This window comes from Pituophis catenifer, unplaced genomic scaffold (assembly GCF_029215685.1).
Source record: "Pituophis catenifer annectens isolate HBS135680 unplaced genomic scaffold, rPitCat1.0.hap2 SCAF_2, whole genome shotgun sequence".
NCBI lineage: Eukaryota > Metazoa > Chordata > Lepidosauria > Squamata > Colubridae > Pituophis > Pituophis catenifer.
The window spans coordinates 189,378,972-189,398,475 of record NW_027256882.1 but is presented as its reverse complement, the minus strand read 5'-3'; the positions used below and the strand labels follow the sequence as shown (position 1 = coordinate 189,398,475).

The 19,504-nt window shown below is 41.0% G+C and overlaps 2 protein-coding genes across 3 annotated transcripts in view; one reads left to right on the top strand and one right to left on the bottom strand.

The window, feature by feature from the left end:
• Positions 1–2,900, bottom strand: part of CFAP91 (cilia and flagella associated protein 91) — a 37,806-nt gene extending 34,906 nt beyond the window's left edge. For both annotated transcript variants that reach the window (XR_011599915.1, XM_070935303.1), the window contains exons 1-2: positions 2,602–2,900; positions 503–579 (exon numbers count right to left, since the gene is read on the bottom strand). Coding sequence is in view for 1 of the 2 variants with exons in the window: in XM_070935303.1 (XP_070791404.1) it covers positions 503–579; positions 2,602–2,755 (231 nt within the window). In the remaining variant the exon portion in view is untranslated. The remainder of the gene's footprint in view (positions 1–502; positions 580–2,601) is intronic.
• Positions 2,901–3,745: 845 nt separating this feature from the next.
• COX17 (cytochrome c oxidase copper chaperone COX17) lies at positions 3,746–11,705 on the top strand. The gene is made up of 3 exons (XM_070938370.1): positions 3,746–3,923; positions 9,464–9,581; positions 11,438–11,705. The coding sequence occupies exons 1-2, from the start codon at positions 3,799–3,801 to the stop codon at positions 9,546–9,548; spliced, it is 210 nt and encodes a 69-aa protein (XP_070794471.1). The 5' UTR covers positions 3,746–3,798; the 3' UTR covers positions 9,549–9,581; positions 11,438–11,705.
• The last annotated feature ends 7,799 nt before the right edge of the window (positions 11,706–19,504 follow it).

The following is a 19,504-nucleotide window of genomic DNA, read 5'->3' as shown; positions in this document are numbered from 1 at the left end:
TGCAGTTGTTAAATTAGTAATACGGTTATTGAGTGAATCTGGGTTTCCCATTGACATTGCTTGTTAGAAGTTTGCAAAAGATGATCACGACCCAGGGCACAGCGATCATCATAAATACGATTCAGTTGCCAAGTGCCTAAATTTTGATCACGTGACCATGGGGATGCTACAGTGGTTGTAAGTGTGAAAAACGGTCATAAGTCACTTTTTTCAGTGCCATTGTAAGTTCGAATGGTCACTAAATGAACTGTTGTAAATTGAGGATTACGTACATTTCTCTGTACTAAAAAGGTTGGAAATTTCTGTTTACATAAGCATCTCAAACTATTATTCAAAGAAATCATGCAACAATCTAATATCATGTAGATATAGGTAGAAACTATGTTTTCTTTTTAAAGTTATATTTCCTATGAAATAAATTTCAAAATACCTAGTAACAGCAAGTTATTTTTCACAGAAACACAAGTACTGTGAGAAATAGTTTTAGACTATAATCACCTACCATTTCATCATGAATAAGATGAGCTTGGACATTTGCCTGTGCATGATCTTTTTCACTTGATAGCTCATACAATGGATCTAAAATACATATACAGAAATGGAAATACTTTAATAAATTTAACAAAATATATTATACTAGACAATCTTGTTAAGCATGTATTTATTCATAACTTATATCCTTTCTAATACGGCTTTGAGTTTAATTTCAAGATGAAACTACCTTGCATACTCTGGTATAAATTCTGATGTAAGAAGTAGGTATGGAAAATTAATTGTGATGATACTTTGGGAATTCTCAGTAGCTTTTATTTATATTTGTCTTTTTATAAATGAGGTGGAGTAGAGAAACGCAAAAAGCAATCAAGTTACTCAATGAAACAGTAAACAATGCATACAAAATGCAAGTTAAAATTACTCTATAGGTAAGTACCGTATTTTTCGGAGTATAAGACGCACCTTTTTACCCCCAAAAAGGGGGTGAAAATCTGGGTGCGTCATATACACTGAATGTAGCCCCACCTGCCTGCCGGTCCTCACCCTTTGGCCTGTGCCTCGCAGCAGTTACCTCCTTGCAAGCAAACAGCAAGAAAAATCAGCTCCTTTCAGCTAATTAGCACAAGTTGATTGGATCGGCCTCCCGACTCTCAACTGATTTGCTCTCAGCTGTTTTGTGCAAGGCTCTGCTGCTTGCTGCAAGGAGATAAATTTTTTATCTCCTTGCAGATTTTTTCCCCCTAATCAATCTATGCTGAAAGCGAAACTGAAAGTAAAGCAGGCTGTTTGCTGCAAGAAGGCAAAATTAAGCAGAGGCAGAGGGAGATTTCTTTTTCTCTTTTTCCTCACCAAAAAAGGTGCAAACAATGGGAAATTTAGGGCAAAAGAGGAGAGTTCAAGATTTTAAAACACAAAAGAAAAAAAGGAGAAAGAAAAAGGCAAAAATAAAAATGGGAAGGGAGAAAAAGAAAAAGAAATGAAAGAGAAAAATGTTATACATATTTAGAATTGAAATATGAATAGAAATAAGAAATAAATGGGAAATCATGATTGTAAAAATGAAATGAATAATAATTGGAATATTTGTCTTTGTATTTTTGAAATCTAGACAATCTAGACAATGATAAGTTTTTATTTTATTTTTTTTAGAAATATGAATAAGTATAAACTATAATAATTGAAATACCTTTAATGGTATATGGTGGTGAAAGTAAAAAGGATTAAATTATAGCTTGGCTAACAGGTAGAACATTTCTAAATTTCTTATACTCCGAAAAATACGGTAGATTAATTTTGAGTGTGAATGGTTTATAACAATTACAGTACAGGTAGTGCTCAACTTACGACCACAATTGAGCCCCAAATTTTCATTGCTAAGCAAGACAGTTAAGTGAGTTTTGCCCCATTTTACAGCTTTTTGTGCCACAGTTAAGTGAATCATGCGATCACTAAGTGAATCTGGCTTCCCCCACTGACTTTGCTTGTTGGAAGCCAGCTGGGAAGATTACAAATAATGGTAACATTAGGACAGTCCAACTGTCATACATACATGCCACTTGCCAAGTACCCAAATTTTGATCACATGACCATGAGGACACGGGAGCACTCGTAAGTGTGTAAACTGGTCTTAAGACACTTTTTTCGGTGCTATTGTAACTCTGAACAGTCACTAAGCAAATGGTTGCAAGTCGAGGATTACCTGTAATAGAAAAATTTAGGCTATAATATACCTCTGATGGGCTTTAAAGTCCATACTATGGTAATTCTGGTCCTATTTCCATACAAAAGCACAACTGTCCTTTCTCCTGTATTGTACAGATTCCCATTGGGACTATATGCTCTTGAGCTGGATTTTATAACTACCAATTATCACTGACTCTGATTTCAGGACGTTTTTACCTATACTTAGTTTAATTAGGATGACCAATTCAATTTTCTTAGTCCAGAATACACCGAACCACAGAATTACTTCACAAACGGGACTAAAATCGGCTGGCTGGTTTGAGGCTCAGCGGGCCCTTCCAAATCAAGCCTGTCGGTTCCCGAAAAGTTGACTTCCCCGGCCGCTATTACAAAAGCAAGCCCCATCAGCGTCCCCTTGGTTACCATAAAGGAAATCAAAAGCCCGGTTGGGAGCCATCTTCCTGCGATACCGGATCCCAGTTTGGTCCAGCGGCCGAACAACGGTCACCGATTGACTCATCTTGCGGCCACCTTGGTCTCTGCCGCCGCTTCGGAAGGTTGTCGGCGCCGCCCACATAGCAACCGTTTCCACAGCAACAGAGCCGAACTAAAAGGGCTCCATGTCACTTCCTGGAGCGATACTATATAGCTGGAGTTGGAATGCAAATCGCTCCGCCGCTAAGTAACTTGGAGTCTTTTCTTGACGCTTTGCCCAGAAAAAAGGAGCAATGCGTCGGTATCAACAAGGCTCCTCTTTCACATTTGGGCGAGTTAAGAAAGGAGCATTTCCATTAAGAATATATTTCTGGGAGAATTTCTCTCGAAAACTCAAAACTAGTCACCCGGAAAACTGAAGAGAAGCCACCGGGTATTATAAATTCCAGTCTGAGCCATTTGTATAAAACATCTATGCGCATGGTGGATGAATTTACTTCTAGTCCACTTTTGTGACTTCACGGACGTGCCCACTTAAATCGTCTTCCGTGTTTTGTTTTGTTTTTTGTTTACGCTCTATGTCCTGGGATTATCTTCTCTGTACTGTTCAGATTCGACGTTGCTTATAGCGTTCTGCTGCCACCTAGCAGCTTTACGGGCATTACCTCAACAAAATCGTATATTTCAAGAACGCAAAACAACGAAACTAGTATTTGAAACTAGACAATAGTTCGAAAGTCCAGCTGACCTAGTTGACAGCTCCTTAGAGAATAAAAGAAAAACGTAGGGAAAAACGGGGAGGGGGAAATCATAGATAAAAAGGAATAACAATCTTAAAACTAACAAAAAAGATTTTAAAATTAAAAAACTAAAAGGATTTATTTGCGGCTCGGCTACTTCGGAGATCATTAGACCCAGGCTGCCGTAAAAAAGTTTATCAGTAGTTTTCAATGCCTCGTTGTCCTCCATCGAAAGAGGCACCGCCGCATTAAGAAACTTCTTCATCCTCTGCTCGATCTTGGATTATTCTGCAGTTCACGGTTTACATATATAGAACAGTGGAGATGTTACGTCACAAACGACGGCTGGGAGTATCGTAACCTAGCGGCGACGGCGGAAATCCGAGACTGTCCTTCCCCGTAGGCCTGAGTCCTGGCGGCTTGTGCGCATGCGCAAGTAGAAGGGATGTCGAACCTGGCCTCCTGCGATCCGGCGGGTCTCCAAGCCCCAGCTCAGGCGGAGCAAAAGCCGCCGCCTTCGCTGAAGCCGTGCTGTGCCTGTCCGGAGACAAAGCAGGCGCGCGACGCTTGGTGGGTAACGGGGGGTTACGGGAGAAAGGGCACGTGGGTAAACTAGGGAGCTCGCCGTGACATGCGGAAGCGTGGGGAGCGATGGACAGTTTTGCGCTTCGGCAAACGGTATAGAACTATCGCTAGCCAAACCGCAGAAGCAAATTCCCCCTGGGTGTTTTTAAGCGCTTCTTCCAGACTGGACCAACGTCGGGAAATGTCTAGTAGAAAGTTGGTCCCAGTTGTTCCCTGATAGGAGAAAGCGCCTCCTCATTGCTGGAGTAACAGAGGTGTACTGTTTCTCGATTAAGTCGTAAAATAGTCCCGCGTCTTGTTCTAAAATGAACGCGTTATTTCTTCCTGGGTAGAAGTGATAATCAGAAAATAGAAGAACTCATTTCTAAACTTGAAAGACTTGTTGTTAAATATTTTAAACTCGGTTTTCAAAAATTCAAAAATGAAGCCCTGCCAGTGCTAGTACAAACGGTTTATTGGAAGAGACTGCCCGGGAAAGAATAAAATCACATTATGGCACTTTAGTTATGTACAAAATATGTTGTGGCTTCAGTCATAGACTATGAAGTGGCTAATTATTGAACTGCCAAATTAGTTTTAAATAGGGAGTAATTTACCACCTGATTACTGTTAAAAACTTGCTGAATAAATGTGCTTTAACTCGAATATAACAACCTCATTTCCCGAAAACACTGCAGAAGCAGAGACTAGGTTAATCTTATTCAAATATACAGAAGTTATTCTTTAATCCTAAAATTTACAAGTCTCAGGGGAACTTGCTGATTACAGTTTTGAAACTATATAGCTTAACATTGTTTCAATTCATTTTACTATATATTTAAAATATATGTGGGCAGATTCTCACAATTTCTAATACCTAGTTAAAAACAAGATTTACTAAGACAACTGTTTTTTAGAAATAAAAAAACAACAGCAGTTAATAAGCGAAGCATACTATAGCTTAACTTGCCTCAAATTTAAACCCAAACAAACCTAGCTCTGGGTAGATGAGGGTGTCCCTGCACTTGGTAATATGTCTTGAACCCCCTCAAGTTTTTGATAGCAGCAAGTTGAAGGCTAAGTTTCTCCTTTGCAAATATTTTGTGAGTGTCTTGCACAATACCGCAGTCTCCAGCATGAAGAGAAAAAAGACAGCAAGGGGATACCCTGCTTCTGAAAGTTTGGTGAATCTATGTGTCTATGCCATGTTTTGCTCCCAACCAAACCAAAACTAATCAAGGGGAGGAGAAGCTGAGGCAGGAGGTTGGCTGTTCAGTCTCTCTTTTCTATATGAATCCAGATTTTAACCTCTTCCTGCAAAACTGCGGAATTCTCCCAATCTTTCCTGAAGCAGTTGTACTAGTGATTTTATTTCCCTTTAGCCAGAATAAGGTATCTATGTTCCTGGATAGAAACTGCTTAATTCCAACAATTGCCGGCTTAAAAATTAATGGAATTAAATCATCTGTCTTCTCACTGTTCAACATCTCTCACTCTCTGGAGAAAGAAGCTTGGTAGATACAGAATTATCTCTTTTTAATCTCCGCTAAAGATAAGGATGTGGTGGCTCAGTGGCTAAGATGCTAAGCTTGTCAATCGAAAGGTCGGCAGTTCACCGGTTTGAATCCCTAGTGCCGCATAACAGGGTTAGCTCCCATTACTTGTCTCAGTTTCTGCCAACCTAGCAGTTTGAAAGCAAATAAAAAATGCAAGTAGAAAAATAAGGACCTCCTTTGGTGGGAAGGTAACATCGTTCCGTGCACCTTTGGCATTTAGTCATACCGGCCTGATGATCACGGAGTCGTCTTCGGACAGCTCTGGCTCTTTGGCTTTGAAATGGAGATGAGCAGCACCCCCTAGAGTTGGGAACAACTAGCACATATGTGTGACGGGAACCTTTACCTTTACCTTAATCTCCTCTAGAAAAAGGAAGACAGCTACCACCCATTATTTTCAAAGGTGGTTGAGAAACATATCTGTATATCTACATCTACATCTCTGTCGGTACGTCCATCCATCATCCATCTATCCATCCTTTTATTTTTTCCAGTTTTGGTGGTGGTTTAGGACAGGGGTTCCTAACCTCCAGCCCGTGGACCAACCGCAGCATGCCAGCAACCCGTCCACACAAACAAGCAAAGCAGGATGCAGGCAGCATGTAAAACCAACCCCCTCCGATCTGTGGGAAAATCTTTCTCTATGGAACCAATCCCTGGTGCTCAAAAAGTTGGGGGGCACTGTTCTAGGAAGAAACTTCCCATTTTAAATCTTTTAAACTCTAAAGTTTTAGGAGGAGGAGGTAAAATTAGATATATTTCCCCTTATCCCTCAGCATCACTAATGTTTGCATTGTTTTGCTTTTGGACTTGTAGTGCACTCACTGTGCTGCTTCATAAACAATAAGGTCACTTTGGATAACTATTTGCTAAAGAGTTTATTTTATTTATTTATTTATTTATTGCGATTTATATGCCGCCTTTCTCCCTAGGGACTCAAGGCGGCTTACAAAATGACAGCTTCAATACAAATCACAATACAATACCAAATTAAAATCAGTAACCCAATTAAAAACGATTTAAAATTATACCAGTGTACCCCCAAACGGATCAGTTTAATTGGCGGAAGAGCCACGTCTTCAGCTCGCGACGGAAGGAAAGAAGGTCTGGGGCTGTCCTGAGCTCAGTGGGCAATCCATTCCAGAGGGTCGGTGCTCCCACAGAGAACGCCCTCCCCCTGGGGGTCGTCAGCCGACATTGTTTGGCTGACGGCACCCTGAGGAGGCCGACTCTGTGAGAGCGCACAGGACGATGGGAGAACGGCTGGAGATGGTCCTGCAAGTACCCCGGGCCTAAGCCATGAAGGGCTTTATAGGTGAGCACCAGCACCTTGAAACGTATCCGGAGTGCCACCGGCAGCCAGTGCAGCTCACGCAGGAGAGGTGTTACACGGGAGTATCTAGACGCCCCCGTAACTACCCGCGCGGCTGCATTTTGGACTAGCTGAAGCCTCCGGACACATCCCAAGGGCAGCCCCATGTAGAGGGTGTTACAGTAGTCCAACCTAGAGGTAACAAGGGCGTGAGTGACCGTGGCGAGGGCATCCCGGTCTAGGAACGGGCGCAACTGGTGCACAAGACGGACCTGTGCGAAGGCCCCCCTGGTTACGGCCGTCAGATGGTCATCTAAAGACAGCCGAGAATCCAGGAGGACACCCAAGTTGCGGACCCTGTAGGAGGGAGCAAGGATTTCACCTCCGATCATTAAGGATGGAACCTCCAGATCCCGGGATGCCGGCATCCACAGCCACTCAGTCTTGGAAGGGTTGAGTCTAAGCCTGTTCCTCCCCATCCAAACCCGCACCGCTTCCAGGCAGTGGGACATCACGGAAAGGGCATCCCTAGGGTGGTCAGGGGTGGAGATGTAAAGCTGGGTATCATCAGCATATTGATGATACCTCACCCCAAAACCACGGATGATCTCACCCAGCGGTTTCATATAGATATTAAAGAGCAGAGGGGAGAGAACCGATCCCTGAGGCACCCCACAAGTGAGAGGCCTCTGGGAGGATCCCTGACCCCCCGCCCAAACAGACTGCAGACGGCCCGAGAGATAGGAGGAGAACCACTGTAAAACAGTGCCTCCTAACCCTATCCCCCTGAGCCGCTGCAGCAGGATACCATGGTCGATGGTATCAAATGCCGCTGAGAGGTCAAGAAGGACCAGGATGGAGGAGCAACCCCCATCCCTGGCCCGCCAGAGATCATTTACTAGGGCGACCAATGCCCAAGTTGTGGGCAGCTGTGAACCTCTTTGGCATTGTTTGCTTCATTTTCCTTCTTCAGAGCTCAAGTCTGCCACTCTCTTCTGCTGTTTAATACAACTTGCTTCCAGGTCTTAAATTTCTTCATGTTAAATTAATTTTATTCATTTCAGAAATCTAGAACTGTATAATGATTCTGGGTATTGTTTCTGTGTATATGTGTATGTTTTAAAAAATGAAAATCCATATATTGTTAGGGTGGCCCAGGTTAATATTGAAAATTATTTTACAGTTGATTCTTGTTATTTGTAGGTTCCATATTGCAAATTTATCTACTCGCTAAAATGTATTTGCAAAATCAATACTTTTGAAAACATGCCGAGGAACAAAAAATTGAGTCACCCAACACACACGTTCCCAGTTGGTATTCAGTAATTCAGCATTCTTTATAGAATGCAATTACTGCATATAACAAGAATTCTCTATAATGGGGAAATCAATTGAGTGTGAAGTGTTCTATTTAAAATGAGGCCTTTGTGAGCAATCATGCCTAAATGTCAGCAATTTTATAAATCAATATAGCTTTGTGGGAGCTATTTTGAGGTGGTCATTGGTACCTCCCAAGAAAATATTCCAAACCTCAAACAGATTGAGTTTTTCAAGTTCATTTGTTTCTTTATTCAATTTATAAAGCCATTTATCTTATATATGTAAGATAAATGTATCTTACATACATACATCTCACAATAAGATAAAATAGAGAGTATAAAAAATAAAACACAGCAGCTGAGCATCATAAAACACTATCAAGATAGCCAGGAAATGGACTCTGTCACATGCCCAGGGCCCCATGCTTGGGTATCCAGTTTTCAGGGCCTTACAGAAAGTTAGTAGAAATAGGGCTAATCTAAGGGGATATTGTTACAAAGGGAAGGTCTTGTGGTAGAAAGGGCTCTGTTCCTGGGCTCTGCCAGCCAATCCTCCATGAGTGGTGGTACCCAGAGCATGGCCCTTCTGTTGAATGGGGTAGAGATGATTGGGGACAGATGGTCCTATAAGAAACACATAAATTGGATTTAAAAAGGTCCCCATAGTAATTGCAACTATCACTTCTATATGTTTTGGTCTAGTGGCTTGCATCAACATTGAAGTAGCAAAATTTTTATCCAATGGAAAATTCTGAACCATCTTCAAATACAAGCCTATATAAATACATTAAGTTGATGAATCTTGGAAGCAACTTGATACATCAGTATCCAAAATCAAATCTGCAGCCCGCCTAACCCCACAGCCTGGAACAGCTGATTGACAGTATTCTGGGAGGCTGATCTAACCACCAATCAGCTGTTTGTGCTAAATCAGGCTGCAATAGTATGCTGAAGCTAACCAGGCTGTTTGCTGCAAGGACACTAGCCAGATGAATACCGATAGATGCTGGTAGGCAGAGACAGAATTTTTTTTCTTGTTTTCCTCCCCAAAAACTAATGTGTGCTTATACTCCGGAGCGTCTTATACTCCAAAAAATATGGTAGCTTCCTCGTTATTATTTAAGCATAAAGATTGAATAAGAAAGGGGAGAGAATGAAATCTTGTCACCAGTGTTTTTTATTTGCCAGTTAAGCCAATTAAAATAAGATCTGACTATATTAAATGACCTGGATAAGAGAAGGAGAACAACTTGGTAACATAGGAGTATTACAGCTAGTCAGAGCTGAAATCTAGTGCTCATCAACTTAGTTGAGGCCTTGATTTGTGAAATCACTTAAAGGGGAAATGTTGTGTTGCAGCATCATCGAAAAAGGAGAAGAAAACTGTGGCCATCTTATTGAAGCTCACAAGGAGTGCATGAGAGCTTTGGGTTTTAAGATATGAACAAGATGAGTCATATATTGGAATCTTTCGTAGGTAGGTGACTAAATTGCTATTTACCAAAACATGACTTAATCAAAAAATATGGGAAAAATATAATTTCCTAGCAATTACCACTGCATTTGTGAGTATAGAAACTTTTGTGGGTGCGAAACATGCATAATCTGTAATATGTGTAATGTATTTTCTTCCTCTTTCCAATTTGTCGTTCAAATTTGTTTTGAAAATTTTAATTTTAGTTTGAAAATCTAAAATAGCCCTGTTTTGCTGCAGTGAAACTAAATAGTTTTTCTTCTTCTCTCAATCATATTTTCTAACAATCTTTCTTATTTCCCTTTTTAAGCCTAAAACTCTTTAATTTCTCCAGAGATATAGATATCCTAATTAATGGATGAAATAGCTCCTTACATTTTATCTGCTCTATTTCTACTAGTTGGAAATAGGATTTGGCACAATTAAATGGAATGAGCCAAATATTCTTACTAAAATATGTTATTTTTGTGGGGGGAGTATAATTTTATACTTTAGTTTTACACATATTTTACTTAACACATAAATTCAAGGTTATCATCAATGGTACATTGGCTGCATCCTCACAGATTGGATCACTTTTAATATACACTTTAGGAATATAAAAAAGGTTTAAGAATATGTCATCAATGAACTTTGTCACCTTTTGTCTGCAGGAATATGTTCCAAAAATGCTATTTTCAAAGCCTGTTATTTCCCAATAACAGAGTATTCTCATTTTGATTTCTATGAACAAAATGAAAAGAGATTCTCCTACATATATCTAGTGACATATGATAACCCTGCCATAGGATTCACATCCTGCTGCTGATTTGTGGATTTAGAAAAATCTGAAAATATATTAAACCTAAAGGAAAAAAATAATAAATGTGTAGGATTACTATATGTGAAGCAGGTCCCCAGAATTCTGTGTTCTATTTTAATTCTAATTGATATATATTTATACATTAACTTGACTTGTCAGAGGCCTGCTGCTTCCCTTTCTACATTGAAGGAACTGCAGGACCAATCTCCTGTGTTATCCTAATTGTTGCCATCTTTTTGCTAAGAAATCTGAAATACTATAGAAAATATGTTCAACTTATATTTTTTTTGTCTGCTAAAAACATTTGCATGCTGCTTCTAAAATCTGAGGCTCACACAATAAGATTAATTGAAAAAATGTTCACATGCATAGTCCAAACCATTATCATATACACGTCAACCATCAACTAAAGTACAAATTCATGATACACCACATACTGCATGGACCCTCAGTTAACATAGCATACCCTGCCTTAACCCAAGCCCTAGAATAGGGCAGATACAAAGAGTAATACTCTGCCAGCAAAATGGAATAAACTTTGCAAGATTTGTAAGAATGGTAATAAAACATGTTAAATATTTGGCAAAAACACTACAAGAATTTTTATGTTCCTTTAAAATCTTGAGGGGTTTTTTTTGGAAAGGGAGTTGCGCCATTTAACTTAACTGTTCAAATGCATCATCATTTTTTCTGTGAACAATGACTAAAGATTCATCCTGAATATGATTTGAGTTTGAATATATATAAATATACATGAGAATCAGAAATTTTGATGATTTCTTTCAGCAATTAGCAAAAAATTCTGTGTATAAATTTTGTATCATGTCATAAACTTGTTATGTTATAAAATGCTTTATAAAATTTGCCAAATTTAATTCCATGGGAGTCATGGGTACTGGATTTGGGATGCATTCTGTAAGTTAACCCATCTGATGGTTCAGAAATTGTTGCCCTATGATGCACTGTTTCCTCCAATTAAAATTTACGGGAATGAGAGTTTTAGTAGTACATAGTTAGTCAAATGGTTTCTTACGTTTTTTCCCCCTTTTTCCTTTAGGTGATTTACTGTGGATAATTGGAAACTTTATTTCCACAACTGGTTGAATTGCTTTTTGATGTTTTTTTTTATGAGAAGATGGAGAAAAATATTTAAAATAAGTTTTAAAATCACAACAATATATTGCTAATCTATTCTTTGGATTTGGAAAATTGTGATAATAAATTATTTTTAGTATTTAAAGTTCTAATTTAAATAGAGGATTATTTCTTTCCTGTATATAAAATATTATGAATGCAAGCAATAAAGCAATTTGGTCTGAATACAAGTAATTTTGTTGAATTAATAAATTTGTCTCCATGGATTGAGTTTTATTCAGTTTCCTGAAGACTATTAAAGTGGCAGAAGAATTGCTTACATCTTAATTTAAAAGCATGAAGGGTTTGGAAAAGCCATTTAAGTTATCAAGTCCAGCCCCCTGTTTAGTGCAATAATACAAATTAAAACATTCTGTCCAGTTTCTAGTAAAACAAGCAAAGAAGATTTGACCACCTTTCCCACCATTAAGAATTGCCTAACATTTTACTGGAAGTAAAGTTAAGACAGTTATCCCTAGCCACCAATCTGGAGTAATATAAAATGGACTTTGATAGAGGTCTGCTGAATTTCAGGAGACCAAAGTATTATATAGGGAAGAGACTGCCATAAAAAGGCACACTACCTAGCTTCCATCAGATAGCAATATTTAGGACCTACTCTCTCTGACCTGGTAGGACCAATACAAATTCTTAGGGAAAAGTATAGGTATCTTACAGATCAGGGGTCTCCAACCCCAGGCTGCAGCCCACTACCAGATCACAGCCTGTTTGAAACTGGGCCATGCGAGCAGCGGACAAGCGCTTGTGTGAAGCTCCACTTAAGTGAATAGTGGGCCTATGTGCTCGGACGCAAAGCTCCACTTGTGCAAGTGGAGGGCACTTGAGCACAGGGAACTTGTGCTCTTGCAAAGCTCCATTCGCACAAGCACTCTCCTTGTGGGTGGAGCTTCAAATGCAAATGCAAGTGCCTTCCGTTTGTGCGCAAATGGAGTTGTGAGTGCGTGCCTGTGCCTGCCACTCATATGCCCCCTCCCCCCCCCAGGCCTGGAAAAGTTTGGGAATGCTGAAAAGACCTTTAAAGCTGATAAGCAGCACTTTCTTTAGCACCCAGAACAAAACTGAAAGCCAGTGCAGCTTGCACAACAGAGGTATTACTTGGGCTAACTTACTCTGTGTGCTGCTGCATTCTGGATCAGTTGTTCTAGATGATCTTCAAGGGCAGCCCCATGTAGAGTGCATTGAGTAATCCAAACACATTCTCACAGACATCCAGGTTGCAACAGCTCTCTAAAAGGACTTACTTTCCTTCATACTTCTTTAAGGCAAGCAGTTAAGAGACTATAATACTAATATACCCTAATCGAGTATCCTGACCCTGTACTGTATGTTCAAGTCAAGTTAACCTCATTTATAAACCTCTAATTTTTGCCTGGAACTTAATGTTATCAGTTGCCTGGTCATGCTCATTGAGATAGCTCCTGGTAGCATTGTTCTGGAGGCCTTCACCAATGGGGGGGGGGGGAAATAGAATGGCCAGCATATATATTTTTTGCATGCATGAAAACTGCACTATGACAATACTACCCCTTACCCTTTCTGGACAGTACTTTCTTAATTGAGAGTGCTTACAGTTAGCCCAAAATCCCCCAGCTGCTTTTTGTTACTAAAACAGGAGTTGTGGTCTCCTCATTTCTAATCCAGTATCTTTTAAGTCCCACAACAAAATGGTACTCTGACTAAAACTAGCTTGCATTAAAATATTCTATTCATCTCAGTATTTTTCTATATATGGAAATCATTCTGCTTCTTTCAGGTTCCTATACTGATTTGTACACTACAGCTGTTATATCATCCCATGGGCATTTGATCAACATTCAGGTGCTTGTCAACCTGCCCACACTTAGGAATTTTGAATACATGCTTTAACTCTTTAACTCCTCCACCATCTCTGCCCTTTTGACCATCATGCAACTGGCACTCCTTGATCGTGGCAGCAGCACTGGTGCTGACCAAGTGGCCAGGGTTCTCCGCAATCTCAGCCAGCTGCCCCTGCTTCCAGGCTTCTACTTCAGCCTAGAGCCACTACCAAGGAGTGCCACCTTAAGCCCCATGCCACAACCTGCCACCATAGCACCACAGTGCAAAGCCCCAGCTGTATCTGCCACCCTGTACTTGGTTCATCTTGTCAGCTCTGCTGTCATATGCTCTGCTCACCCTACCAGCCCTGCACCCTGCACTCAGTTTGCCATGGCTGTCTAGCCTACCTGCTGCTCAGTGCTGCATCTGCCATGCCACCCAACTGGTGCTGCTGCCCTGTGCTCTCCTCACCTTACACCTTAATGGAATATAAGGCAACCAGATGGGCAGAAGATAGGCAGATGATGGAAATTCTAGTCCCAAATGCCATTATTTCCTGAGGACTATCTTGATAAAATGAACTTCTTTGATTACAGAAAGACACACTACATTTTGGCACTCTGGAAACCTCTTATGAACTTTTTGCATAAAAAAGGGGCGGGGGAATTTGTAGTTTATAGTTTTCATGATTAGACAGGATATATTATACACAAAAAATATGTAACTTTTAGACAGGTTAAATATATGAAGAACATTAGAAACTACTTTGTATCTTTTTTCTTTTCCTAATTTAATGCAACTTTTTTCTTTTTTTGCACTTTTTACCTTCTCTGCTTGCTTGCTTTCCCTTTTTCTTCTTTATAATAGTTTGCATTAGTTTTTAATCTTTTAAAAACATTTTAATAAAAATCATATAAAAATACCTTGAGCTCTTTTATTTTCGTTGTTTAACTTTCTTGTTCTCCTCTCCCCAATTTTAAGCCTAAAGTAAACTCATTCCGGTTGCTTATGTTCTGAAGAGAGCATGTGATTCATAACACCATTCAAAAAAGAAATATTTGTTTTTATTCTTGTTATTTTGGCTCATGCTGCCAAGCAGTTTCAAAATATTAAGATAATATGTATTTGGATATATTTGATGAAACATACTTATGACCTTTCAATGGGATTGATAAGGAGGATGTACTACTAAGGGTAGGACAAACATGGAAATTTCAATGGGTTTAAAATCCTGCCAAGTGCTGATGAATTTTGGTTTTATCAAAATTCACCCAATAAATGCAGTGGGTACAACACTACTCTTTTTAGTTTTTCCTCCAACATAGTTTGCAATTTCCTTTAAGTCACAGTTTAAATAAATGGGAAGTAAAAGTCTGCATAAATAGAATAGCTGAAAAAGATTAGTATGACATATAAAAGTCACTTTATCTCACTGCATTGAAAAAATAATACATTGGTGCCATCCTGAAGCAATTATCACAAAGTTCTGATAATTAAACAACAATGACAAAACAAACTTTCCACTGAGTACAGAACAAATTTGACAAAAATTATCCGGGTTAGGAGTAGGGAGAATTGTTCCTTTTGTACTGTGCCAGATTACTAATATGCTTGTTTGGCTTAGATTTAATCCAAAATTAGATTTAGAATGAGAGAGAGAAGAATGTAAACTGGAGAGTAAAGAAAGAAAGAATATGCAAGATGCAGCACATTCACAAACTTTGTCCCTATTTCTGGACCCATGTTGCCAGGAATAGATTCAAAGTATTCCACAAAACAAGGGAGCCAGCAAACCTAGAAAGTACTATTGTCAGGTATGCTTCCTTCAGTATCCAGGAAAGAAAAACCCAAACTCAAGCATTTTGAAGAATTTGGTACTTTTACTGAATATGAAAAGATTAACAACCCAGGAAAAGCTGGAAGTGAGCAAAACGCGCAAAATGCATCTACTAAGCTTCTTCCCCCCCTCGTGTTTATAAATCATCAGCCAATCCAAAGGTCTTCCAAAGGTCAGGTGGCAACACGTCTGGCAGCGTCATTCATCAGGAATGTCGGATAGTTGGTCAGCCATCCTCTTTTGAAAATTTAGTTTCGTTTCTTACGAAGCCCCTCCTACAAAGACAAACCCAACTCCTGCTCCCTTCCCCCCCTTAGCTCCATACTAATCCCTCCCCCGTTTCTTATGGCAGCTGAAGCAGGCAAGCTGAGGCTGACATTCGGCCCCCCTTGCAGAAGAGACGTTAGCCCTAAATAAAAGGAAAGAAAAGAGAGAGAAACAGAATATATACAATAATTATGGTTTATCTGGGTATTTGGTATAGAATTGTTGTATTTTCTTGGGAGCTCGGACATCCCGTTTATTTACCCATTCAGCCTGAGATAGAGGAAAATGTTTCCAGGCAATCAGATATTGGACTTTACCATGGTGTTTTCTAGAGTCCAAGATTTCCTTAACCTCAAAATGTTGCTCCCCCTCTATGAGAATGGGAATTGGAGGGGTGCTTTGATCAGCCCTTAGGGGAGATGAGTGTTCAGGTTTCAATAAACTAACATGAAATACAGGATGTATTCGTCTCAAGGTTTTTGGCAATTCCAATTCAACTGTCACTGGATTAATCAGTCTAATCACACGGAATGGTCCTACATACTTAGGCTTCAGCTTTTTGGACTTCTGGGTGGTTTGCAAGTATTTGGTAGACAAATAGACTTTATCCCCCACTTTATAAATGTGATCTGGGGACCTTTTCTTATCGGCTTGCGCCTTATGAGCTCGGTGTGCCTCATCTAATGCCTTCCGAGTCACTGTCCAGGTGCTCCTTAGTTGTTCAATCCAATCCATCAAGGAGGGATTTTGGGGATCATCTTGAGGTAACTCGGGAATGGGTACAAAATCCTGGCCCGATGCAACCTTAAAAGGGGTGAATCCGGTGCTACTGTGTACAGAATTGTTATATGCCACTTCTGCAAATGGCAACAAGTCTACCCAATTGTCCTGTTGGTAATTTACGTAACACCTAAGGTATTGTTCGAGCATCCCATTGGTTCTTTCACAAGCCCCATTTGTCTGAGGGTGGTGACTGGAACTCAACCCCTGTGCGGAGCCTATCAATTTCAAAAATTCTCTCCAGAAACTGGAAGTAAATTGCACACCCCTGTCAGAAATTATTCTTTTTGGAGACCCATGTAGTCGGTAAATCTGCCGAATAAACAATTTTGCGAGGGTTTTTGCTGAAGGGATCTTTGAGCAAGGTATGAAATGTACTTGTTTGGAAAACAAATCAGTTACTACCCAAATGACAGTGCAGCCCTCACTGTCTGGTAAGTCCACAATAAAATCCATAGATATTTCCTTCCATGGGGCGTTCGGTCTAGCCACACTTTGCAGTAATCCAGGGGATTTTCCTGGAGGTCTTTTAGCCGAGGCACATACTGGACAGCTAGCCACATATGCCTGTATGTCCTTTTTTAGTGCAGGCCACCAAAACTGTCTCTTAACAAGATGTAAAGTCTTGACAAACGCAAAGTGTCCTGCGGCTTTGGCATCATGCACATATTTCAATATGGTTGGCCTTAATGTGGTCGGAACATACAATTTCGATCCAACCCAAGCTAGTCCGTCGCGAAGTGTGCATTCATTCGAGTGGATTTTAAACCACTCGTCAGCTTTTAGCGCTTCTCGTAACTTTTCGAGTAAATCCCCCGAGAGTTCTGGATCGGTTTTACTCTGCGCTCTGGTAGTGACAGGTGTTGCCAATTGCATTAAGGGGATCATTGGTTGAACCACTTCCTTCTTTATGCTGTTGTACTGTGGTAATCTGGAAAGTGCGTCCGCCATGAAATTTTTTCCCCCAGGAAGGTAACGTAAAGTGAAATTGAATCGCTTGAAATGTTGGGCCCAGCGTGCCTGTTTGGGTGACAATTTGCGTGGTGTTTTTAATGCTTCTAGATTCTTATGGTCAGTCCACACCTCGAAAGGGTGTTTCGCCCCTTCTAAAAATTGTCTCCATGTTAACAGCGCCCATCTAACTGCAAGCGCTTCTTTCTCCCATATGGCCCATCTCCTTTCTGTCTCAGATAGTTTACGGGATGTGTAAGCACAGGGTTGTAATATTCCATTCTCATTCTTTTGCAAGAGTATTGCTCCTACGGCGACGTCACTAGCATCAGCTTGTACTACAAAAGGTTGTTCTATGTCGGGGTGTTTGAGCACGGGTTCAGCTGCAAACAACCGTTTCAGTTTTTCGAAAGCGGCCTGACAGTCCATAGTCCATTCTAGTGGTTTTGAGGGTTTGTGTTTTACTTCCCCTTTGGTTTTGAGCAAGTTTGTAATTGGCAGTGCGATTTTTGCGAAAGAGGGGATAAATTGTCTATAAAAATTAGCAAACCCTAAGAAACTCTGTAACTGTTTACGGGTGCGTGGTGCGGCCCATTCCATTACTGCCCGGACCTTTTCCGGGTCCATCTCTATTCCCTCATGCGATATACGATATCCAAGATAGTCGATTTTGTCTTGGTGGAATTCACATTTAGAAAGTTTGGCATAGAGTTCAGCTGCTCTGAGTTTATTCAAGACCGCTCGAACCAATCTTACATGGTCGGCCATGTTGTCAGAATAAATTAGAATATCGTCCAAATAGACCAACACCCCCTTATATAGATGCTCATGCAACACTTCGTTGATCAACTGCATGAATACGGCCGGGGCCCCCTGTAGTCCAAAAGGGAGTACTCTAAATTGGAAACACCCCAGTGGGCAATTAAATGCTGTCTTCCATTCATCTCCCTCTTTTATTCTCACTCGGTAGTATGCCTCTCTTAAATCAAGTTTGGTAAAAAATTTTCCCTTTCCTAAATGGGCCAACATGTCCTTCATAAGTGGGAGGGGATAGACATTTTCCACGCAAATGGCGTTCATGTTTCTATAATCAACAACTAATCTGAAGGATCCATCTTTCTTTTCGCGGAACATTACTGGCGCTGCCACCTTGGGTTTGGCTCGTTCGATAAATCCCCGTTCTAAGTTTTTGTCAATAAAATTTTGCAATTCCCCCAATTCTCGAGGTGTCATGGGGTATATTTTTGGTTTGGGAAGCTTCACCCCTGGGAGTATTTCAATGGTGCAGTCAGTGGCCCTGTGGGGAGGCAGAGCATCCGATGCTTTTTCACTAAACACTTCCTTGAGGTCCCAATATTCCTTCGGAATTTTCTCTTCTCCCTCAATATAGTTAATGGCTACTGCTGCCCCTTCTGGTCTTATGTCGTCCCTTAGGGAGGGGCCTTCCTTTTCCGGAGTTGGTTCTGCCGTACGGATGCGCAGGACCCCCGTTTTCCAATTTACTCGTGGGTTCCATTTACGAAGCCAGGGCAGTCCTAGAATCAGGGGCCTTTCCATGCCAGGTGCTACGATAAAGCTGATCTTCTCTACATGATTCCCCAACTGTAGTTCAAGGGGTTCGGTCATAAAACTAGCTGGGCCCCCTCCTGCAATCGACCCGTCTAATTGACAAAATGCAATGGGTCTTTTTAAAGTTTTCAGTCTCAGTCCCATTTCCTCCACTACTTTGGGGCTAATTATGCACCTAGTGCACCCCGAGTCCAACAGGGCTAACAATTGCGCGTGAGTTCCTGTGGAGGGCACCCTTACTTCTACGGGGATGAGTAAGGGTTCTTCCGTGTGACTCACCCGTTCGTCGGTGTCAGAGTCGGAGTCCGTCTCGCTGTCGTCATCGTTGGTCGGAGTTCCCAACTCACCCTGGTTCCAGGGAGTGAACTCAACGACTTCTCCTTTCAGGGCGGTGCCGCGGGTTTTGGCGGGTATTTTATCGCTTTTCTTTTGGCTGGCCCCGGTGGCTTTTGGCGGTGGTTTGGAGAAACATTCGGCCGCCCGGTGACCCTCCTTCCCACATTTGAAACAGGGGAAGGGCTTTGACTTGGGTTTGAATTCGGTCTTCCCGCCAGTCATCTTGGCCGCCCCCTTACGGTAGAAAGAGGATGACTGGTCCCCCATCCGCCTTCCTCGGAGTTCGCTCCGTTTCAGCTTGATCTCCACATCCTCAGCTACTATGTACCATCTATCCAAATCATCAGGGACCCCCATGCTCCTGCAGTCTCGATATATCTCTTCATTCAATCCATCTTTGAAACTCTCCAAAAGAGCCATTTCTGACCAGCC